At 35.3% G+C, this 23,020-nt stretch overlaps 3 protein-coding genes across 5 annotated transcripts in view; 2 read left to right on the forward strand and 1 right to left on the reverse strand.

Moving 5' to 3' along the window:
• Nucleotides 1–15,224, reverse strand: part of LOC120632818 (histone-lysine N-methyltransferase ash1) — an 82,097-nt gene extending 66,873 nt beyond the window's left edge. Inside the window, exons 1-3 of one of the 3 annotated variants that reach the window (XM_039902839.1) lie at nucleotides 15,071–15,224; nucleotides 13,759–13,826; nucleotides 12,552–13,091 (exon numbers count right to left, since the gene is read on the reverse strand). In XM_039902839.1, coding sequence (XP_039758773.1) covers nucleotides 12,552–13,091; nucleotides 13,759–13,824 — 606 coding nt within the window. In that variant the 5' untranslated portion in view covers nucleotides 13,825–13,826; nucleotides 15,071–15,224. Of the gene's footprint in view, nucleotides 1–757; nucleotides 1,060–2,855; nucleotides 2,990–12,551; nucleotides 13,092–13,758; nucleotides 13,837–15,070 lie in introns of those variants that run through there. The other 2 variants (XM_039902840.1, XM_039902841.1) reach the window with 2 other exon arrangements.
• A 1,769-nt stretch (nucleotides 15,225–16,993) lies between these two features.
• Nucleotides 16,994–19,876, forward strand: LOC120632784 (tRNA-uridine aminocarboxypropyltransferase 2). Its single transcript, XM_039902793.1, has 2 exons — nucleotides 16,994–17,493; nucleotides 19,124–19,876. The coding sequence occupies exons 1-2, from the start codon at nucleotides 17,411–17,413 to the stop codon at nucleotides 19,788–19,790; spliced, it is 750 nt and encodes a 249-aa protein (XP_039758727.1). The 5' UTR covers nucleotides 16,994–17,410; the 3' UTR covers nucleotides 19,791–19,876.
• A 762-nt stretch (nucleotides 19,877–20,638) lies between these two features.
• Nucleotides 20,639–22,724, forward strand: LOC120632588 (40S ribosomal protein S15). The gene is made up of 4 exons (XM_039902511.1): nucleotides 20,639–20,775; nucleotides 20,932–21,017; nucleotides 21,123–21,345; nucleotides 22,532–22,724. Exons 1-4 carry the CDS (start codon nucleotides 20,767–20,769, stop codon nucleotides 22,655–22,657), a joined length of 444 nt encoding a protein of 147 aa, XP_039758445.1. The 5' UTR covers nucleotides 20,639–20,766; the 3' UTR covers nucleotides 22,658–22,724.
• The last annotated feature ends 296 nt before the right edge of the window (nucleotides 22,725–23,020 follow it).

The following is a 23,020-nucleotide window of genomic DNA, read 5'->3' on the forward strand; positions in this document are numbered from 1 at the left end:
TTACACTAAAATAGTATTCAAAGTAATTATACAGATGGCTATTCCAGCTACTTCGCTTTCAATGTAGTTAACTAGATTATGCTTTTTGAGAAAATACATCTCCCACATTAATTTACCGATCCTTTTAAAGGAAAATCCCAAAGCCGGCGGCATACGCTTAATAACTTTCGATTATTTCCATGGTTCCTAGAAGCCGGCGACCTCCTTGTGACGTTATCGGTTTTTAAGAGACAATATTGTTTTAAGATAAATTAGTGGTGGTGCTTTGTAATACACTCTTAAGTGACTAAAGTCACATTAATATAGTCGGAGTTCTTATTCGGCTAGAAACAAATTCAATAACTTCTTCTTTTTTGACGGCCGATTGGCGCACTTTGCAGCGACCCTGCTTTCTGAGTCCAAGGCCATGGGTGCGATACCCAATAATAGAAAATGTTTGTGTGATAAGCATGAAAGTTTTTCAGTGTCTGGGTGTTTATATATAAAAATATTCATCAGTCATTTTAGTACCCATAACACAAGCTACGCTTACTTTTGGTCTACATTACGATGTGTGTATTGTCGTAGTATATTTATTTATTTTTTGCAACGAAGTCTATCTCAATATACATTGCTTTGTAGACTCTAACTATATAACAATGTACATCTCGTGAACGAACAAAAGGCGTTAATTGGCCCGAGTCACATGTGTTGTTAATATTGTTGTCGATGCGGTCGAGTTGTTTCAACTGTTTAAGCTTGCGAGTGTCATGCGTACTTGCGTGGGGTTGTTCCGTGCGTGGCAGTCGTGCTGGTCGTGGTACGAGCTGACCAGCTGACTGACGTACTCCCAGACCTCGCCAGGAGCCGTCCAGGTGGCGGAGGGCGCAGCGTGCCGCATCATGCCACCATCACAAACACTGAACGCCGTACTAGTCTCACTTATCACGTACACTATATGAAATATTTAAAACACAGCACACTAGTAACTCTTGCTCACGTCCGACCGTTGACGAGCTATTTATATTGTTTTATCCTCAATCGCGCGCAACTAGGTCGCGATCTACATAGCAGGCTACGCTAAAATCAGTTTTAGTTTGTAAACAATTAATTAAGTATCTATCTACACGTCGATTTGTCTTGGGATAAAGATGGCTATAAATCTAGGTATATCTACTCGTTTTATACAGCTGAACGAGTTTGTTTGTTTGAACATCACTACCATAACTTCGCCTCGGTATCTACCAGTCCAATTTATTTTTTAGGTAATCCAAAACCAGCCGTTGCTCTTTTCCAACATCTATATATATAAAAGGAAGTTGTGTTTTTAATAACTCAAGAACCGCTGGAACAATTTTTATGATATTTGATTTTTAGGATTTCTCGTAGTCCGGAATAGGATAATAAGTATTGAAATATGACATTCACAAACAGCTAGTTTAAAATATTTTGTAACCATTTTTTTATGTTGCATACAGCTAGCTGGTGGCGGGATAAGTCGATAAATGTGGTGGAATTAATTGAATTGAGATTTTAATGGACTCCATAATCTTAACTTTTGTATTATTATATCTTTTTATGACTTTCAGTATGTTATATGATTAAGTATGTTTTAGAATACGAAAATTCCTATATCTTGAATCAACTAACCTATGAATGAAATAAAAAATTTAAATAATTAATTATATTATTTACTTTTTATCTATTTGTGTACACTAGTTTGTGTATTAGCATGTAGTTATTGGCATGTATGTATTTTAATATTTTTACCACCAGCAGTCTATTCTCCTCTTCTCTTTTTCCTAATTGAAAGGTTGCCTGGCAGAGATCGCTATTAAACGATAAGGCCGCCTTTTGTATTACTACTTCTTTCGATTTGTCGATTTTCGTTTCTGTTTTTGTTATATTTTAAATATGTTAATGTTGTGGTATACAAATAAAGAGTTTAATAATAATAATAATAATAATCTTAGAAGCATGGTAAAAATTCATAAAAGTTAATGTGCGAGAGGAACGTGTAATATGTAGCGATGCGCGCAATCACAGAACAAATCCATCGGATCCGCAAGAATGGCGCTGATAAGACGCGACCTTGAGCTGCGCTAAGCGATTGATAAGGGGAATTCGGCGGTGCCCGCTTTACGGCCCGACCGCTTATCGCGCGTATTTGTTTTGCACCAAATTAGTGTCGCGTCGCGCACTCAACAGCGGCTGACGGTGATCACGAATTAATGAACTTTGATAATAGATAATAATAATTTACCTATATTACAAATTTCGCTACCAAATTACAGTTTTATCTACACAACAACTTACAATTTTTCCATACCATATCAGAATTTAACTTAAATTATATTTTTTATTTACTTTCGACGCAATCCACGGCAACCGACGGTGATCGCAAAATAAGGAACTTTGATAAATGATAATATTAATACCTGCATTATATATTACAAACAATTTGCGTTACATCAATATGGCATACAATTTTCGTTTTTAGTTACGTTCATCGCGATCTTAATCCCAAGACCGTATTTTGATTAATAAATAATCAATCACTGTTAAATATCGTTTGTAATCCCAACCATTATACCCAACATTGTTACCACGTAAGTACATAGGTACGTTTAAATTATTAGTTTCAAAAAAGTAATAAAATGCTAAAACGAACTTGTACATAGAACCATTATTCTCTATTTTAACTAATGAACTTATTTGGAAGCAAAAATTCCCGGTAGTTGTTCTAAAAATCACTTTCGCGGTATTATTTCTGGGAGTTCTCAATTATAATAGGTTTAACAATAACAATGTTAAATACGCGATTTGGAACTATCAACGGGGTTACTGAGAATTGCAATAAAAAATATATTACACACAAATATCACAATCACTCAATCAAGGAGTCCGTACCGGCACCGACCGCAACGTATTCCGCGAGCATGCACGCACGGAGCGATCACCGCGTACGCAAGTAGGGACGCGCGCGCGCCTCGCTGCGAACCAGCTAATGACCGGCGCGACGCGTATTCGCGACCCCCACTCCGCCACTGTACGCGCTATCAAACCAGTTTACGTGAAAAATTTTAATTCCTCCGCGCGGGTGACGACCGGTCGCGCTTTCCTCTCGGCCTCCCCCGCGAGGAAAAAGCGCAGCGCCCCTGGGGCGCAACGGAAGTGCACGGCACGCGAGCTAGCGCACCCACCGCCTTAATTAAATGCTGCACGCTGCAACCCTCGCCACCGCGGCACGCTCTGCCGCCCAAACACAACAATGCACACACCTTTCTCACCTATCACTTACGACTAGCTCTATTATGCTTGAAAACGGTGGTATGTCATTGTTCTAAAAAAATACTTTTCGGAGATACAATTAACATTCAACTTAATCTTTACACAGTGTAAAAAAAAGTCGCTCCCGCCGTTCTTATGCTTCATCGTTTTTACCCATTGCCGACCCAATTCAAGGTCTCCTCTTGAAATGAGAATGGTTTAGTCTACCACGGTGGCCAAGTGCGGAAAGGAAGACTTCACACGCCTTTGAGAACGTTATGTGTTATGTACGTTTTTTTCTAGGCATGTTGGTTTATTCACGTTGCTTTACTTCACCGTTAAAGCAACTAAATTAATAACGCACTTAACTCTGAAAAGTAAGAAGTGTGTGCCAAGATTGAACTCGGTTCGCCCCAAAAGGAAGCCGAAGCCCTACCCAAAGAAGCTGAAGCCTTACGTTGGTCCGCCGCTTAAAACTTTCATCTTTAAAACTACGTAACGGTATAAATGCAGTTTTAACAACTAGATTGTTCTTTTACATCTCAACCAAATGCCAGAGTCTAACCTAAGTCTCGCTCCAAGAGAATGCTCTCTTGGAGACGATAACCAGAAATGCTCTATAAGAGAGCACCATCGCATCTCAGTTCCACGCAAAGAGCGAATTGATAACTAGGGAGTCTGACCGTTGCATTCCACAAATATAGCTCAACGCAATGCAAGTACGAATGAAATATTCATTATGAAAGTCAACACTCGATTAAGAATGCCTCAATTGACTAAAATGCTGAATACGGAGCGGCGCGGTGTTCAGAAAGTCTAAACAATAAATCACTATGCGGACTTCATCCGTCAGCGCAAACAATAACTATTTTATTCGGACGCGAAGTGAATGACCCACTCGCAGTTTACTTGTGGGCGGTGCTAATAAATACATTGATAATAATAGAAGGTTTTCTATTAAGTTTGTTTGCTAATTCTATTGTGTTGCAACACCCCAAAATGAGGTTTAAAAAACGTTGACTATAATTATATCTACGGAGTTCTTCAGAGTTTAGATCGCATGCTTACATTGCGTACGATCTTCAAAATTTATTTATTTCAAGCACGAAAATTCAAAATGTATTTATTTTAAGCATAATACTTCATAAGCACTGTTAAAAGTCTGTCTGATTGTTGTCACTTTACCACCGGTTCGGAACAGATACTACCGAGAAGCCGGTAAAAAACTCAGCAGTTGCTCTTTTCCAAAATGTACAATTTACATTAACATTTATTTTTCTATATTGTGAGAGATGAAAGCCGAGTAGGATGCTTCCAAGCTACCTTGGTATTAAGAAATTCACCAATTGCACAGTAACCTCGCTGTAGTAATAATAAATTATTCACTCGCAGTACACGATAAGAAAACTGATTTTGCAGAACTGTGTAATGTAATACGGTATTGAGGTAGTTATAAGCAGGTAGTTTAACTTCCTACAAATAATGCAAATGTGAACGAATGAACATTTGTTATCCAATTGAACTGTAACGGTTGAATGACTTTGAGTGAAAATAGATTATTGAGATATAGGATTCAGGAATTACATAGTATAAGGATCTGGTGACAAGGAAACCTTTCCAGATTAAGATCCTAGCCAAATTTAAAAACTATGTGACCGTTTCCACTAAGCCAAGTTTTTTTTTCTAGCGATAATTTAAGGACCAAGGAAACCTTTCCATGATGAGATCAAAGTCAAATTAAGATAGAAACTATGTGACTGTTACCGAAAATGGCAAGTTTTTTTTTTCTAGCAACAATTTAAGAACCAAAGACACCTTTTCCAGATTGAGATCAAATTCAAATTTAGAAACTATGTGACCGTTTCCGCAAATGCCAAGTTTTTTTTTCTAGCAACAATTTAAGGACCAAGGAAACCTTTCCATGATTAGATCAAAGTAAAATTTAGAAACTATGTTACCGTTTCCTCAAATGCCAAGTTGTTTTTTTCTAGCAATAATTTAAGGACCAAGGAAACCTTTCCAGGTTGATATCAAAGTCAAATTTAGAAACTATGTTACCGTTTCCTCAAATGCCAAGTTGTTTTTTTCTAGCAATAATTTAAGGACCAAGGAAACCTTTCCAGGTTGAGATCAAAGTCAAATTTAGAAACTATGTGACCGTTTCTACAAATGCCAAGTTTTATTTTCTACCAATAATTTAAGGACCAAGGAAACCTTTCCAGGTTGAGATCCTAGTCAAATTAAGAAACTATGTGACCGTTTCCAAGAATACCTTTTTTTTTAGCAATAATTTAAGGACCAAGGAAACCTTACCAGTTTGAGATCATATTTAAATTAAGAAACTATGAGACCGTTTCCACAAATGCCAAGTTTTTTTTCTAGCAATAATTTAAGTACCAAGCTGATGACCCACATCGTCTATAAACAATGCATCGCCTCGCAAGGCATGCAAGCCTGGGCCCATCAACCTGAGGCGTAGGTGTTAACGAGAAGGATTACAGCCAAATAGTTTACAAAGCAGGCGGGATTGGTAAACTTAACACGACTTCGAGCACATGCACATTTCCTAGCGATGTTTCCCCTCACCGTAAAAGCAAGTGATATTTTCATTGCTTAAATTAAAAAACGCAAAGAAATCCGAAAAGCTAGAGGTGCGTGCCGCGGATCGTATTTGGTCCCCGCGAAAAGGAAGCCGAAATACTAATGTTACTGTAAACTTATAACGTGGGTAAATAATAACTTTAGATAACTATAAATTTAATTAATTACCCACTATTAGATATTTTATTAAATTGATTAGGATTTTTACAAATTTGATAAAAACCAATGTTCATGACATTGAGTTGGTGGGTATTTTAATATAAATACGACTGCATTATCGATACACTCCAGTCCTACGTGGGCTCGAACGATACAAAGATACCTCCCGGTGTCTTAGTCGTTTATCACTAAACATTTATCACCGTTTTTTAATATAATATCTCCTTACTTTTTAGTTAAAACGCGGGTCGAAAATAGATTCGTAATATAACATACTATTATATGTCTTTTATTGGTTATGTAAAGCGCGGTTAGGAGATAAACACGTAAACTAACGTTTAATATATTTCCGTATTGTATAAGTAAAACGCGCTATGAAAATAGATCAGAACTTAACGTATGAAGTTATTTGCTAGTTTTCTCTGCATACAAATTAAGTAAGATGCATCGCTACTACTACGCTGCGCTCTGTGAAGAACAATAAAATTTAAAATTACAATAATTTTTAAGTTTTGCATACGATACAAGAAAGTTTTTACATTCATAAGTTACGTGTACAAATTGTTATCCGATCATTTATTTAATCATCATCAATTGCCGATTGGCGCAGCGGTCTGCGACCCTGCTTTCTGTGTCCAAGGCCGTGCGTTCGATTCCCGCAACTCGACAATGTTTGTGTGACACTCGTTTGAAATTCGTCGTTAATCTATAAGTTATTACTTAAATTCAAAGCCATCACCGTTGCGCCAGAGTGGTCAGCAAAAAATTTGATGAGGATTTGTAGAAAGCCTGATGAAAGCAAAGTCACGGGCAACGGCTATGCGTTGAAGCGCATTTACGGGATGTTTGCATGGCTTTAGTTTAGGTGAGGTTATACAACAAAGCCAACAAGCGAGTGTTGAGTTTAGTTTACTTAATGGGAAGGTATACCCATTTCAGAGGGTGGAGTCCCACATACCCTTCGTCCTCCTCAAGTAACGAAGGTAAAGCTTTCCCATCAAAAAAAAAACAAGGTAAGGCTTCAGAGTGTGACATGAAAACTACTTTTCCCCCCGGAAAGTATAGTATTGTATAAAGGAAACGCGACACGAAAATAGAATATAATTCAACCAATGAGTTATGCACCAGCTTTCTCTAAATACTAATCAACGCCGCGCTCATTAACAATCAATAATAGGAATTTTCCACGTTTAGCATACATTGCTAATTTCTAATTCGCAGAGCATTTCTAACTATAAGCATTGGTTGGCTAAAGTAAATATAAAATAGTACGTCACATCGAATCGAACGATGTAAGCTTTACTAAGTTGCACAATCCTTAGTTATGAATTGTTTACGTAAAGCAACCAAGGCGCGTTTGGAACCCTCGTAGCTTTAGGTTTAGGTTGGTGAACGAAGTTATCACCATCCCCCTTACAATTATGTAAACATATATTGACGGCCGATTGGCGCAGTTTGCAGCGACCCTGTTTTCTGAGTCCAAGGCCGTGGGATCGATTCCCACTACTGGAAAACGTTAGTGTGATGAACATAAATGTTTTTCAGCAACTGAATGATTATAAGTATATTATTTATAAAAATATTCATTAGTCATCTAAGTACCCATAATTTTATAACTAGTTAATATTATGTATGTTATGTATATTTATGTATATTTTATATTTATATATTACGTATATTTATTTAAATTATCTATGTATTTGTATCAACACATTTTGGTATTTATGTATATATTAAAACGATCTTGGCACTATCCCGTTCTCTTGCTGTAAGTCCTTTCTACAAAGGTTGCCTGTAAGAGATTGCTTGCAGCAGTAAGGCCGCCTTTGCATGTCTACATTGTTTACTGTATAATTCTTACTGTTTCTTTTCCTGTATGTTATACGTGCAATAAAGTGTTTCTTCTTCCTCTAGTTAAACTATGCTTCAATTACAATATACTTTAGTTTTAAGTTTACGAAATGTAGTTATTGCCATTATCTCACTTCGTCGATTCGTACATTACACACTTTTGGCATTACAGTGTAATGCCAAAAGTGCCATCTATGTGCCTGTTTGAATAAAGGAATATTTGACTTTGACTTTTGAAAATATCTCGTTCTCCTTCGTATGCATCAATCTACCAATTTTAACGATGACAACCAAATGTTATAAGCTAACGATATATAAACGAATAGTGTTTTATTACACTACAAGTTAGCCATTGACAGACTTCTCATCGGTGGTTCATGATGATGAGCAGTCACGATGGTTGCTGGATGTTAAGTGTATGGCAGATATATTAAACCCGTACGTCTAATCTATATATACGCAACATCGTACCGGAACGCTACATCGCTTGGCGGCATATCTTTGTCAGTAGAGTGGTAACCGCTATTGCCAAAGCTTCCTCACCACCGGAAAAAAATCGTAACAGATGGTTTCTGTTACGATTTTTTTCCGGCTCTTTTAATTTCGTATTTATTTACCTATGCGCTGGATCGACATATTATGAATAACATTTCAGTCCCACCCTAACCCCAACGGTATACGGGTAAATATGAATTTCTCCTTGCACCCACTGGTGAAGCCGGTGGGTGCACGGGTAGCTACACTCCATTTTAACGCAGCATCGTACCGGAACCCTAAACCGCTTCGCGGCATATCTTTGTCGATGGGGTGGTAACTAGCCACAGCCAAAAGCAATTCAGAATTTGTTAATTCCCAAATTGCCCAAGGCATGGCAGATATAGAACCCAGAATCTCCTTTATAAAACCATAGCGCACACCACTACGCCCGGGAGGTCGTCAAAGTCTTGCTATTATTTGATCACGTGGAGCAACAACGTGTAGCGAAGACTATTGATTGGTTAGACGCACATGTTCAACACATCTGTATTTATACGTTACGTAACATCAAATAGGTATTTATCGATTCCGACAACTACTTCGTTGCTCTAGTAAGGACTTTTGAAGGTTAAAATTAAATACAAAGAAAAAAAAAGATTGTTACATCGATTAATATAGTTTAGAGATTTCTGCAAAGCAAAATAAGCACCGTCCAACACATGCAGAGTTCTTTCTTCAAAAAAAAAAAAAAAAGCAAAAGAGGTTTGTTATGATACGCATTACAATTTTTATTGGGGTCCTCAGATATGGCCCATAAATCCTACCAACGACGCAAGCTATGATTTAAAAATGTTACGAGGGTCCCATTCATGGAACACGTGAATTGAATCATTTCATAAGTAGAGTCACTTGGTGTGGTAAACAAGAATGAACGCTCGCGCAATAATATACATAGTATGATGAAGTAACAAAGACTAATATTTTTCGGGCACCTTTTATGTTCAACATAAGTACACCCTTTCATAAGACCCTTTGAAGTAAACCGGATCGAATATTAAAAAGGGTAAGACAAGTAAAACGTTCACCAAGTGCTCATATTGACTTCTTTGGTTGTAAGAAATATCTCTAAAATGTAAGTGATAAAACGAGAAATATTTAACATGGTCACAAACATGGTCATCATCAAAATTAAGTTAACTACTTTTCAGCAAATGCAAATCAAAATAAGCTTTATTACATTAAAGAATATTTTATAATAAACTTTTTTAGTACCGATAAGTGAACAATTAATTTAAACTACCATCGGGGAGGCTTCGTACATGGCTGACACGGTTTTTCAGATTTTTTTTTTAATTTATTGTCAACTCGTTTGGGGAGGAATGGTGTGGTTCGTATTGTGCATGTTGTAGTGTGGGTGTCGTTCTTATAGTAATTGGCTCTTTGTATAATAAATAAATAAATATACTACGACAATACACACATCGCCATCTAGTCCCGAAGTAAGCGTAGCTTGTGTTATGGGTACTTAGATAACTGATGAATATTTTTTATGAATAATATACATAAATACTCATAAAATATAGATAAACCAGACACCCAGCCACTGAAAAACAATCATGTTCATCACACAAATATTGTCCAGTTGTGGGAATGGAACCCACGGCCTTGGACTCAGAAAGCTAGGTCGCTACCCACTGCGCCAATCGGCCGACAAGTAAGTAGTTTGTATGGGTGAGTTCTTCTAAAATATTATAAAAGTTTAAGATTTACAATACAATATTTTTAAGAACTTGCATATATAGACGGCAAGCTGCTGTGGGAATGACGCTGATACTGCGGTATGTGCAGAATAGACAGCACCAGGACTGGTGGGCGAGTTTGCGGTAGATTTGGGGAAATATTTTGTTAGTCAGTCATTTTCTCCTGATATTTTATATTTTAGGCTTCCCTAACTTTTATTAAACATATATACACCTGACATTGGCTAATCTGTGTAAAGCCATGAGACAAAAAAGGTCCCTGGTTCGATTCCCGGCAATTCAAAAAAATAAATTCCCAATGTGCCCATTGGGAATTTATAATTTCTGATGTCGCGTAGAAACCGATTAAGGTATGACTACCATACTCCCTAACAGTTTGGCCCGCTTACAACTTAAGACTGCATCATCACTAACCAAAATAGCTTCTGAATCTGAATGTAGCTTCTTCCTGTGCTGGTAGCATGGGTTAACTTTTAGGTTAGTTTAACTAACATAATTTACTAGTAATCATTGTCATAAGCTGCATCTTTCCACTGCTGGGCACAGGTCACCCCTCCTTTATGAGAGGGTTCTAGAGTATAGACCCATCACTCTGCTCTAATGTGGGTTGGTGGGCTTTAACACATGTTTTTCACATGATATTGGAATATAACAGGTATTTTTAAAAGGAAAACCCTTTATTTTATAGGGCAATTCAACAATAACAATAACAATTTCTGGCCCTACCCGGGATTCGAATCCAGGGTCTCGTCCAGCGGTACGATAAGCAACTCAAAAAAACCAGTACCTGATGCTTTTATTTGTAACAAACGCAATATATGTAATTTGCAATAGAAAATTAACGATCGCAACACTTTCCAGCGCCATCTGTGTATAATGGAAGTCATTACAAAAAAAAAACAATAAAATTAAATAGGAAGAATGCACGGAATTTCTTTGAATTAAAAACTATTTTTTTGTCAATTTTTGATCTTTTAATGTGAAACGTCTGTTCATTTATATGTCAGATACCAGTTTGGCTCACTCTGCACCAATTATGACAAAATTTAACACTGAATCAGATCACATCCTGCAGCCAAGCAAAAGATTCCTGTGGGATTTAACTCATTTGTTTTGGTATTGGGCCTATGTAGGGCTCAACAGCTAAGCCAATCTTGACAAAATTTGGCACAAAGATATCTTGAAAGGTATGTTTTGCAGCCTGGAAATCATCCTGAGCCTATTAACGTCCCACTGCTTGGCACAGAACTCATTTCTCATGGGAGAATGGGACTTCATTGGCCCACCATTTCACTACTAGGCTGACTAACAGAGGCTTTGTTTCTTATAACAGAGGAAGCAATGCGGCTTGGCTAGCATTGTTGTTTATAATCACACATTAAGTGATAATAACTAGGATCTACTGTCCTTAGAGTGTACTGAGTTTTTGACCATAATGTATTGTAAGCATACTATGCTTTACAAGCTACATAAAACAGTAGTAGTAGGCTGTGCTTTTGTTCTTACATGAAGTGCACATACTGAGGGATAATTTTATATTCCAAGAAATTAAAGAATTCCTACAGGATTTTCAAAAACATCTGTTTCACAAAAAATTGTATTTTTGAAATCTACAGTCCTCACCCTGCATGTGATACTGTCTAATTGAAGCGAAAAATTATACATTTGAAAAAGCTATTTATGTATGCTCACCATTTAGTTCAAATAACATGTGGTTTTCGAAGACACGAAAAAAAAATTGTCTAGAGGGTAGACTTCAAGCCCTTACTAGTTCCCACCCTACCAACTAATCTCTTCATACCTTGTTTGTTTCCTAAGTTTGTCAACCTTCGGAAACAAAAGCATTGTTACAATAATGCTCTTAATTTCAATCGTTAGGTTCTTAAGCCTAAAGTGATTGATACACTTTTGAATATACATGGTGTTAAGTTTGGCAACTTTGTTTGGAAAACAAAAGTATTGTTGAGGTTGCCTGCAGAGTGACTTCCTAGCTTTCTTTATGATTCCGTTTTTCATGTGTATATCCTTAACATTATGTTGAGTAAAAATAACAAGTAATAATCATAACACCTAGATTGTTATATTAGGGGGCGTTCATAAAATATCAGGCAATTTTTTATGTGATTGAAACAAAAAAAAAATATATTATTTTGGTACATTTAATCTAGATTGTACATTAATTCATACTTCAACGTTATACATCTACTAACTGTCAAACCACCACATTTGTTTTATACCATTTATTTTTTCTTTTTACAATAACAATCCAACATGTTTACGTAAGAAAACCACATTAAAAAAAATCTCACGTGAGATTGGATTGGGGAGGGGTTGAATAGAATCTTACGACATCTCACCAGGGAGGGAGGGAGGGACAGAACATTAAATAAAAAAACACCTTACGTAATTTATGGACGCCCCGTAAAACTACCATAGGAGGTCAAAAGCACTTACCTTAGTTCTCTGCCTTGCTGGTCCTTTCTTTGCATTGGAGTCATTGCTGGATTCATCACATTTAGTCTTTTTTACACTAGCATTAGCCTTCGATGCACAAGGTTTCTCCTTGCATTTCGCATTCTCTTTAGCCATACAAAGTTCTTCATCGCTATCGCTCTTGATGGAATTCCTAGCTGTCTTTACTGTAGTCTTCTGTGGAGAACATTTTGCTGGCAAATTCTTCTTCACAGTCTTCAATGGTAGATCGTCTTCGCTTGAAGAATCTGAAGAACATTTGCTGCATGACTCTGAACTTGAACTACTCTCGGAGACCTTCTTTTTTACATCTTTGGGCGTCTTCAAAGTTCCTTCGATGGTTTTCTTCTTTACTGATGGTTTGGCAGGCTTGGTAGGCGTCACCTTACGCGGAATCGCGGCTATTTTAAGTTTTAAGCCAGTATCACAGGAGGTGACTGAGAAATGTGGTTTCCGTGCGCTGCTCTGTTTACTCCCTGAACATTCCCAATCACTTCCCGAGGTATCACTCGAGCTGCTATTCTGTAAAAATGTAACAAAGATACTGTTAGTTAGTATTATAACACTTTATTCAACTGTTAAAATTGGTATGCTTCTCTCTGGAACTAAGTACCAGTTGTACTTGAAAAATCTCTACTCCATTTTAAAGCCTAATTCTTCACGCAGATTAAAATTTGCATTGGAATTACTAATCACTATTTTTTTGAAACTCACCTCTTGGGTAATAATTGAGATTTTCTATCTCTATATAAATTTTATGTTTTCATAAATGATAACAAGCAACTAGAAACTATGTAACTAGCTAACTAATATAATATATAGATGACAAGCAGGGTGAATAAAGCGCCAGCTGCTAAAATTAAAAGACTGAAATGCTTGGCAGTGAACTATTCAGGGCCAATGCATAAAACATAACTAACTAGTTTCTACAACTGATGTAATTCAGGACCATGTTGAGTGCTAAATTTTATTTCAATCTTTTATGCCATTATGCATGATTATGTAAGAATCTATTAAACACATTCATAGACTGTCATTTTTATAAAATAAACTAGCCCCAGGTTCTTCTGCTTGAAAAATACATCATAGTGTGAATGAATGGTATTTCTGTTTATCTAGCAAAATAGATAATTATATTGATTAAACACTCTACCTGAATAAATTTAAGTAATCCAATTGACATACTAACCTCAGAATCACTGTTGGAATCAGAATCACCACTGGAATCTTGAGTTTTTGGCACCTCAGTGCCCATTTCTGAAACAAACTAAATATTAGCTTAATCTTGCAACTCCAATGCGGGAACTTCAAAATGGGGTTAAAAGAAACAAAAATTGTGAGTAAAAATACATAATATCAAATAATTATGTAACAGATATTATTCAATTTGTATGTAGCCATCTTTATCATATTCAGATATAGTTAATTCTGTAGCTGTGCTTTAGAATTTTCTAGGACAATATGCAGCCTATCAGTTAATTCAGGATATTAGCTATCTTCATATCAAATTCAAGTGGTGATAGCCAAGCAGTTAAGATGCTGCGTCACTTTCAGAGGGCATTATCCTTAAAACCTGGACTCATGTCATGCACCTGTAACTTTAATTGTTATGTACACTAAGAGCAATTAAATAATGCTTTAAATGTGAAGAAAAACATTATGAGGAAACCTCAATGCCTGAGAGTACTCCATAATGTTCTCAAAGGCATGTGAAGTCCACCAATTTGTACATAGTCTGCTTGATGGACTACAGCCTAAACCCTTCTTATTGCAGAAGGAGACTTGTGCCCTTTAGAGGGCCGGTAATTAGTGGATATGATGATATCAAATATAAGCCACATTGGTTCAGTCTCTATGGCATGAAGGAGTGAAAACTATCCAAAAATACAAACTTTCACATATATAATATTTAATCAGGGCAGTACAAAATTATTTATGTCTAAAGACAGTCTCTTTTCACAATACATAAATTTAAAAGTTCTATTCAAGTGCTTCTAGCTTAATTCTACTTTTAACTTATTATAAAAGTAATTGTTACTTTAATTTCTGGTGAAATCAGAAAAAGAGAGATTCTAAATTTATTAAATCGATTTTTTTCCCCTTCTCTCATTTGTATCTCGATCACTCTGGACTATAATATTATACAGTACCACTGAGTTTTAATTAATGTATTTTACTGTAAAATATTGACTTACATCATAACTCGAAAATATTTTTTTAAAAAATAAATTGCCTGAAATAGACCCTAATAGTTTTTAAAAAAAATACCCACAAATCACATAAAATAATGTTTTGATAGAAAGCAAGCCACTTGTAATGAATTCAAGAGAAAATAGTCTTGTATTTTGTTCTATAGTAACGACTTGTCACCCAATTTGTTAACTATGGATCTCTTTTTTCGTCTCCTACCCCAATTCGTATAGGTAAGAGGCAAAATGGATTTTGTTCTCGCTATGTTGCTGAATTAAAATCTAATGACGCTAGATGATTATGGTACTTACTTCAAGGTTGGTCAAGATATTCCAAAATACGAAACTACAAAACTCTTCATTTCACTCAAGGAAGATACGTAAACATTGTAGAATCTGAAATGAATGATACATCATCACAATTTCGGAACTAATAGCAAGATAGCTGCACAGTTTCCAGAGAATAGTATCGTATCGTTTTCTCTCCAACTCCAAAACTAATTTGTCGGAATGACAGATCTGACGACACTCGTTGGACCAGTTTTACTGTTTTACTTCACCGTATAATTAAAAACTTGGACGTACATTGCATTAAACGCAATCAATTTCAACGATACATTTATTATCATACTTTGATTTGACGCAATAGAATAGAATATATCGGCTTTAACGGTTTTTACGACGTTGGCGCCAAATAAATGCATACGTTTACATTAATCTTAGAATATTAACTAATATACATGGATAGGAGAAAAGCTTCATTGTATTGGAATAAATATAAACACTAACCACTATGTAACTATCGCAAAAATTTGAGAAATTAGGATTATTTCAACAAAGCACTTCTTCACATTGCTTGGCCACCATGTTTACAAATCTTTCGCTTAAAAATGTAGGTAAATTCAAAAGGGAGAAAGCTAGTGAATTATATAGCTTATTTCTTCTTACTTACGCAAGCCGCCCATGCAAGAAAGAGACTGAAATCATAATAATGGGGTTCAAATTGCGGCGCACCGCGCAAAATGGCGTCGAATATTATATATTCTATAGTTAGAACTAGCAAAGAGTTGATATCAGACTTTTTTTAAAGAAAATTTTGTATAAAAAATTATAAAGCTCATAAAATTAGAAATGAATAATTTTTCGGCGGTGAAATATTCTCATTTGTGTATTTCTTTACAAATGACTCCCACCAACATGATTATCGAAGGTACTGATTGTATATGTCCTCATTGGCGATCCATGCAAATTTGTATGATTTTGTTGAATTTAGCTTAGCTCATATTTTGAGAATGTCCTCCTGATGAACATGCTCTTTACAACGAATCTTGTGCATATTAAATACACTGGATACAAATGAAATATAGTTGCTAATGATTTTTAACCAGTCGTCTTACAAATTTTAGCATAAAAATTTTTCGTTGGGATTTTAAAAGGGATTTCCTAGGGATATATTTCTTTCATCTCTTCATTCTTTGTCCTTTGACTAAAACACAGTTAACATAGCTAGTTAACTGTGTTTTTAGGCAACAAAAAAAAAATTCAACAATTATTCTCTGATTTACTTTTTTACCTACGGCTAGAACCTAGAACTAGGAGCTAAAAGCTACCGATTAAATCCATGAGATTAAAAAAAAAAAAGTGTCGTTAGGTGTTGCCAGAAGAAATTATGTCTGGTTACTCATACTCAAAAAAATGAATGAAGTGGTAGAGTTTACTTTCAATCTTTCATACTCTGTGGTGTGATTTAAAACTGATATCATTGGCTATTAGCATAGCTATTAGGTACTCACTATGGAGGGTAGAGGTAAGGAGGATCATCTGTGTATATGAAAAAGTGTCGTCAAAATTATGGAGTGTCAAAATGTATTAAATTAGGATGGCGCCACATTTGCATCAAGGTAACTCTTAAAAGAAGCGCCAAACCAAATATTGTTAGAGTAGGCTTGAAAAATAAACAAGGAAGTAAGGTTATATTTACCACAATATTTTGTACAACGTAAGTTGTTGAAATTCTTAATAATTAACTACTTTAGTCGATAATGACATTAAATTTTTTAACTCGGCATACTTCAATAATTCATCTACGATTGCTACATTCATACCATACCCTGTGCATCCACCAGCGCCATTGTGGAGGATTTTTGAACTGTTATTTAGCGCAACAACTGGACACTTTTTCAACTTTTCTCCCATATAAGATGACTCTCCTTACCTCTACCCTCCATAGTACTCACAACGAAATCCTCATCTCAGCTGTGTTCATGTCTTATAATTAATTTGCATTTATTTGCAGTGTTCTATTAGCGTGTTTCTTATTTCTTAAATTAATTAAACCTAAAACGTTGTGATACTAAAAAATCTGATTTTGAGGATGTTTTAAAAAAATAATAAGATTTATGTTTATCAAGAGAAGACAATGTGTTATGTCGAAAAGTAACCCATGTGATGTGATTTCCTTCGAATTATGTTTTTATTGGAGAAGGTACAAGTACTGTTACTCTGATAGAATGCAAAATCTGAATCAAATACCAAATATAGTGCCTATAATTGTGAGTTTGTAATGTAGCAACTAAAGAATACATACAGGAAAACAGTTGTTTAATTGTTGGAAACTATGTTTGAAACTCATGTGACGAATATTTCTTAATTATGGAGGAGATTCAAGCCTGGGAAGATTTGTCCAATATTCCACCTGATCCACCGGTGATGCGAGAGATTTGCAACAAGTGCAAGTGTGTATAAAGGTAAAGACAGCCTGGCCCCACATATGCAATGTATTTTATATATATCAACATCTACCCTGTATTGCTACATATTATCAGATCTCGGGTCTCAGGTCCCATCCCAAAAATAAAATCATCTTTTTTGTATTCACTTTATTTAAAACCCATCTACAAAATTAACTTGTAACAGGATATAAGATTTGATTTCACATTAAAACTGATTGACAGCCGGTTGACGCAGTGGGCAGCTACCCTGCTTTCTGAGTCCAAGGCTATGGGTTCAATTTCCACAACTAGAAAATGTTTGTGTGGTGAACATGAATGTTTTTCAGTTTCTAGGAGTTTATACAAGTATTTATGTGTAGTATATTAATAAAAATATTCATCAGCTTCCTTAGTACCCATAAAACAAGCTACCCTTACTTTAGGGCAAGATGGCAATATGTGTATTTTCATAGTATATTTATTTATTATTATTAATCATACAATTAAATGATTAATAATAATAAATAAATCTAAGCTTTGCATCCTAGTGGAAGTGTTTTTTTGATGTTTAAATATAAATAAGGATTTATTATGTCATAAAATATGTGGGACCAGGCTGTTATGAATGCTAGAACTATCCATACTGGAATATTATAAAAACAAAAGTGTCTGCTTGTTGATGTATTTGTCTTTCTTATTTATTCAACAAGTGCATCTTGATAAAATACGTAGCATTTAGGAGAGTCACTTAGGATGCATTATATCCTTATGGTGGGATTTATAGCTTTTAAAACCAATCCTTGCAAATTTAGACAGTTGAAGATAGGGAGAGAATATAGAAACAGGAAAAGAACATTCATTATAAGATACTTCTTATTTCGGGAATACTAACAGATCCCACTGGATTCTAAAAAACCAAAAAAAAGGACTGCAAGTCTATATTTGTCTTAAAAAGGCTTTATGAACATACAGAATGGGACTTCTGACAGAACAGGTTTCCATAATCACTGTTGTGGATGAATAATTCATTGGAAAATTAACTTGAAATTTTGTGATTATCTATCCCAAGCAGTAAATATATGATATTATGTTGCATATTTGCATTTTCAATATAAGAAACCCACATGTTACGTAAGGTATTCAGAAATTGGTTCAAAGAGTTCTTTATTGATATTAATTGATAACCCTAAAAGATCTCGTACCTCTAGACAATCGCTACAATATAATTATGCAAATTGACTTTTATACAAAAACTAGTTTGTTATAACTATTGATTGCCACATCATAACCTTGCATTACATTTTAAAATTCATTTTTCTATCTTGTGAGAGATAAAAGCGGAGCCGGATGCTTCCGAGCAACGTTGTCATTAAGAAATTCATTAATTTTATAATAACCTCGATGTAATAAATGCACATTCTTTAAACTTATGCATTGGTAGGTCCAAAATTACCTTAGGAATCATATTATAAAAGCGTATACTCAATCCCACAAATGTCTTCGGCACCTTTCGCAGACAATATGCAGTCTGTCACTAATTCATGACCATTTCTTGTAAGTTGACTGTTTATATCCACTTTTTGTTTATAAAGACTAATATGTTGTCTTACAAATACTTTATTAATTTTAAATATTAATCATTATCTCTTTACAGGAGACCTGCCATTGTATGTTGGTGTTCAGCATTGCCACCACAGAGATTAAATCCTAGAAGTAATATCATCTTGCTACAACATCCAGCTGAAGAGAAGCGCTGTCTACGCACAGCTCCTATGTTGCAACTTGGCCTAGATGAAAAAAAGTTCTATATATTTAAAGGAAAAAGATTTCCTCAGCCTAGACACGAAAACTTAGAAAACCTATTGAAGCATCCCAACACCATTCTGTTATATCCTAGTAAAACAGCAATAGACATTAAAGAGCTTGAAAATGAATTTACTTCATACAATTTGGTTCTAATTGATGGAACCTGGCCACAAGCAAAAGCCATATATACTGCAAGCCCTATTCTACATAAAATAAAACAAGTTAAACTCATCACTACAAGCACCAGTGATTATATTATAAGAACTCAACCAACAGAGGGATGTTTGAGTACATTAGAAACTGCTGCAGAAGCTTTATCACAACTTGAGTGTGATCCTATTTATAGAAAACAATTGATTGAACCTTTACATATGCTATGTAAATTTCAGCTAGATAATGGAGCAGTCACACATCAATCTAAAGAATTTTTACTGAAAACTAAAACATATCCAAAATTAATTGGAAAAAGATTGTCTAAGCTATTAAAGACTACAAATGAGTATATTGAACATTAATATTGTAATTAATTCATGTGATAAAATTTTCTATGTTTTAACATTATGTTTTGTTAAATAAAAACTTTGTTTTTAATTCTTTAGAAGTCTGGTGATTATTATTAAGAAACTGAACTTGTAAAGTATGTATATGGATACAACTTTGATACAGTTTCTGTCTGGCAATAGCTGAAATTTTAGTATAGATGGCTTTGCTCATTGCTTTTGACACTCTAGAAACTACAAATTTAAATATTATAATGAAGCATCAGAAATAGCCTTGCAGTAAAAAGACGCCATAGAATGAAATATTTTTATTTTTTAATAAACCTGAGTCAATCACTGAGTGGTCAAATCTCTTATTCCCCTCTAATTCTAGAGGAGGCCTAAATCCAGCTTTGCGATCGGGTTCGAGGGTCTGGTGGATGTCCCCCATTTCCCCTCTGATGTTTGTTGTTTTGTTCAGCCCTGGGGCTCTCTCATGGCGAGCTTTCACGCTCACCTCTCTCCCCCGTTGTCACCGTTGCAACCCAACCCCTCGGGTTGTTATCAGTAAGTTTCCTTCTGAAAAAGAAAAAAAAACTGTTATGTGCTTATAATAAACCTTTCAATTAAAACCTTCAATACAGGGAGCTTACAAATAAAAACTAGTAAACCAATGTTTCAATTATTATTAAAGCACCCGGGAGAATGGAGTACTGAGATTCAAGCATTTATATCTGCTTACTTATTGCTAAAAACTAACAAAAAGTTGTTTCGTACTTTTGCATGAGAAGTACCTATAAGTTTTATTTAAGTCTAAAAAGCCTATAACTCGGAGCCTTGATTCATCCATTTACTGACATCTGTCACTGAGGAGCTGTAAAGTCTACTCATTGGTTGTAAAGCCAGAAGAGAAAAAAAAAAAACTCATTGGTTGTGTCAACTGTCAAAGATTGAATTGTCAAAAATAAGTTCTGCCATTTCTTTCTTTTAGTTCTGTCAAACGAATTAAAACATGGCTGAGGTTAGTGTAGAATTTTTTAAATAAATAATCCAGCTGTAGCCTTCGAATCGTGTTCAAATTATTCTTGAAAACACTAGTGATTAACTATGATTCGAATACCGAAATGTTTACTAGTGATATTTATTGTTTGTGACCTAAAATGTTTACGTATTTCAGGTCGAAGAAACTCTAAAGAAAAAGCGTACCTTCAGGAAGTTTACCTTCCGGGGGGTTGATCTGGATCAGCTTCTTGATATGCCAAAGTGAGTACCTTATTTTCTTCCAAAAACTTAATTAACAGTAGTTTTTTCGTTGAAAAACTTAACCTCTAAGATATTCGGCTATAAATTATCGTTGTAACTTTTCAGTGAACAGCTCATGGAGTTGATGCATGCACGTGCCCGTCGACGATTCGCTCGGGGCCTAAAGCGTAAGCCTATGGCGTTAGTTAAAAAACTACGTCGGGCAAAGAAAGAGGCACCTCCAAATGAGAAGCCAGAAATCGTGAAGACTCACTTGCGCAATATGATCATTGTACCAGAGATGGTTGGCTCTATTGTTGGAATTTACAACGGAAAGACTTTCAACCAGGTAATTTTAAAAAAGTGTACTCTTTGATTACTTACTTTTATCCAAACAGGTGTGGATGACCGCAAGAGTTACTGCAATGCATAGACAGTCTGTACTACTGTCTAAAAGTTTTAATAAATGGGAACAATGGGTTAAACTAAGCAATCTTCATTACTTTTTGGCACTTTCCGTTCTAACTCATTTTGTTTATATTTAACTTAGACTAGTAATCTTTTCATTGCTATAAAGTATGAATAAGCATGTTTCCATAATATTAAAAAATAATAATTAAAACAGAAAGAAAACTCTTTTTATTTATGAATAAAGTAATGACTGCACAGTACTTTTTTGTTTTCTACGATTCTACGCTAAAAAAGAAATGCATAGATTAACATTCTAAGAAAAAAATTGTTAAAAAGGATAGAGTGCATGATGACAGACTGGGGCAATGTATTATATTGAAATTCTTGCACATACAAATAAATTAAAGAATTACAATTAATTAATTGACAACCCCTCTAGTAGTGTTGAGTGCTGTGTTGGATAAGCGGAGGTCCTGATATCATAACACATACATTCATTGGCCAGAAGAGCCTCATCTGATCAACCCATTAGCTGCCCACTACAGAGCAAGGGTCTCCTCCCACAATGAGAAGAGGTTAACGCTGTAGTCTATCACGCTGGCCCAGTGGGGATTGGTGGACTCCACACACGTCTGAGAACATTATGTAGAACTCTCAGGCATGCCAAAGAGCCTATTCCCACAATTTCTTCCCATATATATTTCAAAAAAATGTAGGCATTACAATCCCTTCTAATATTATAAATGTGAATGTAAGTTTGTTTGTTAGCTTTCACGCGAAAACTACTAAACCAATCTTCATGAAACTTTTTATACATATTGTTGGAGGTATTAGAAATAATATAGTATATTTTCATTGAAGAAAAAAAATTACGTAAGATAAAAAAATGTTTGTGAAATAAATCTCAAAATTTCATATATGACTATAGGTGTATACTATGTAGCAGTATGCTGCATCCCAAAATTACGCGGCGAAGCCGCAGGGCACGTCTAGTAGGTATATAAGATTGGTTTACTCCTTAATTTTAACATCAGTAAAAGTGATGAGTGTACTGTTGGTAATAAGGTTTACTCATCTAGAATATTTCGTTTATTGGAACTAACCTAAAGTTTCTCACTTTACAGGTTGAAATCAAGCCTGAGATGATTGGTCACTACCTCGGCGAGTTCTCCGTCACATACAAGCCTGTGAAGCACGGTAGACCCGGTATTGGTGCCACCCACAGCTCCAGGTTTATTCCACTCAAGTAGAGGGATTCCAAATCACTTAGGTTAAGTGTAAAAACTCCACAGTGGTACAATAAAGTATTTTGTGGATTTACTGACTTTTATTAATTTTCATGATAATATTATTGTTACGAGCTCCTTCATTTATTGTACAATTATTACGCGCTGCTACCCGCGACTTTGGCCGCGTTAATTCTGGTATTTTACAAATCCCCCGGGAACCATCAGTTTTCCTGGGGTATGTTTTTGGGAGTACTTTAATCATGTAGTACATAACTTTTATTTAACATTAATAGTTTTCTCAGCCCACGCCAAAATTTGGCTACTTTAGGTTACAATATTGCATAAGCTATCTAAAGCATAAAAAAATCGTTAAATTCGGCCCAG

This window comes from Pararge aegeria, chromosome 20 (assembly GCF_905163445.1).
Source record: "Pararge aegeria chromosome 20, ilParAegt1.1, whole genome shotgun sequence".
NCBI lineage: Eukaryota > Metazoa > Arthropoda > Insecta > Lepidoptera > Nymphalidae > Pararge > Pararge aegeria.

Excerpts from the sequence above, each read along its gene's own strand:
- LOC120632784 (XM_039902793.1), top strand. The coding sequence starts at position 17,411 with ATGGAGGAGATTCAAGCCTGGGAAGATTTGTCCAATATTCCACCTGAT. Across the intron at positions 17,494-19,123 it reads GAGATTTGCAACAAGTGCAA|GAGACCTGCCATTGTATGTT; the intron begins GTGTGTATAAAG and ends ATCTCTTTACAG.
- LOC120632588 (XM_039902511.1), top strand. Across the intron at positions 21,018-21,122 it reads CAGCTTCTTGATATGCCAAA|TGAACAGCTCATGGAGTTGA; the intron begins GTGAGTACCTTA and ends GTAACTTTTCAG. Across the intron at positions 21,346-22,531 it reads ACGGAAAGACTTTCAACCAG|GTTGAAATCAAGCCTGAGAT; the intron begins GTAATTTTAAAA and ends CTCACTTTACAG.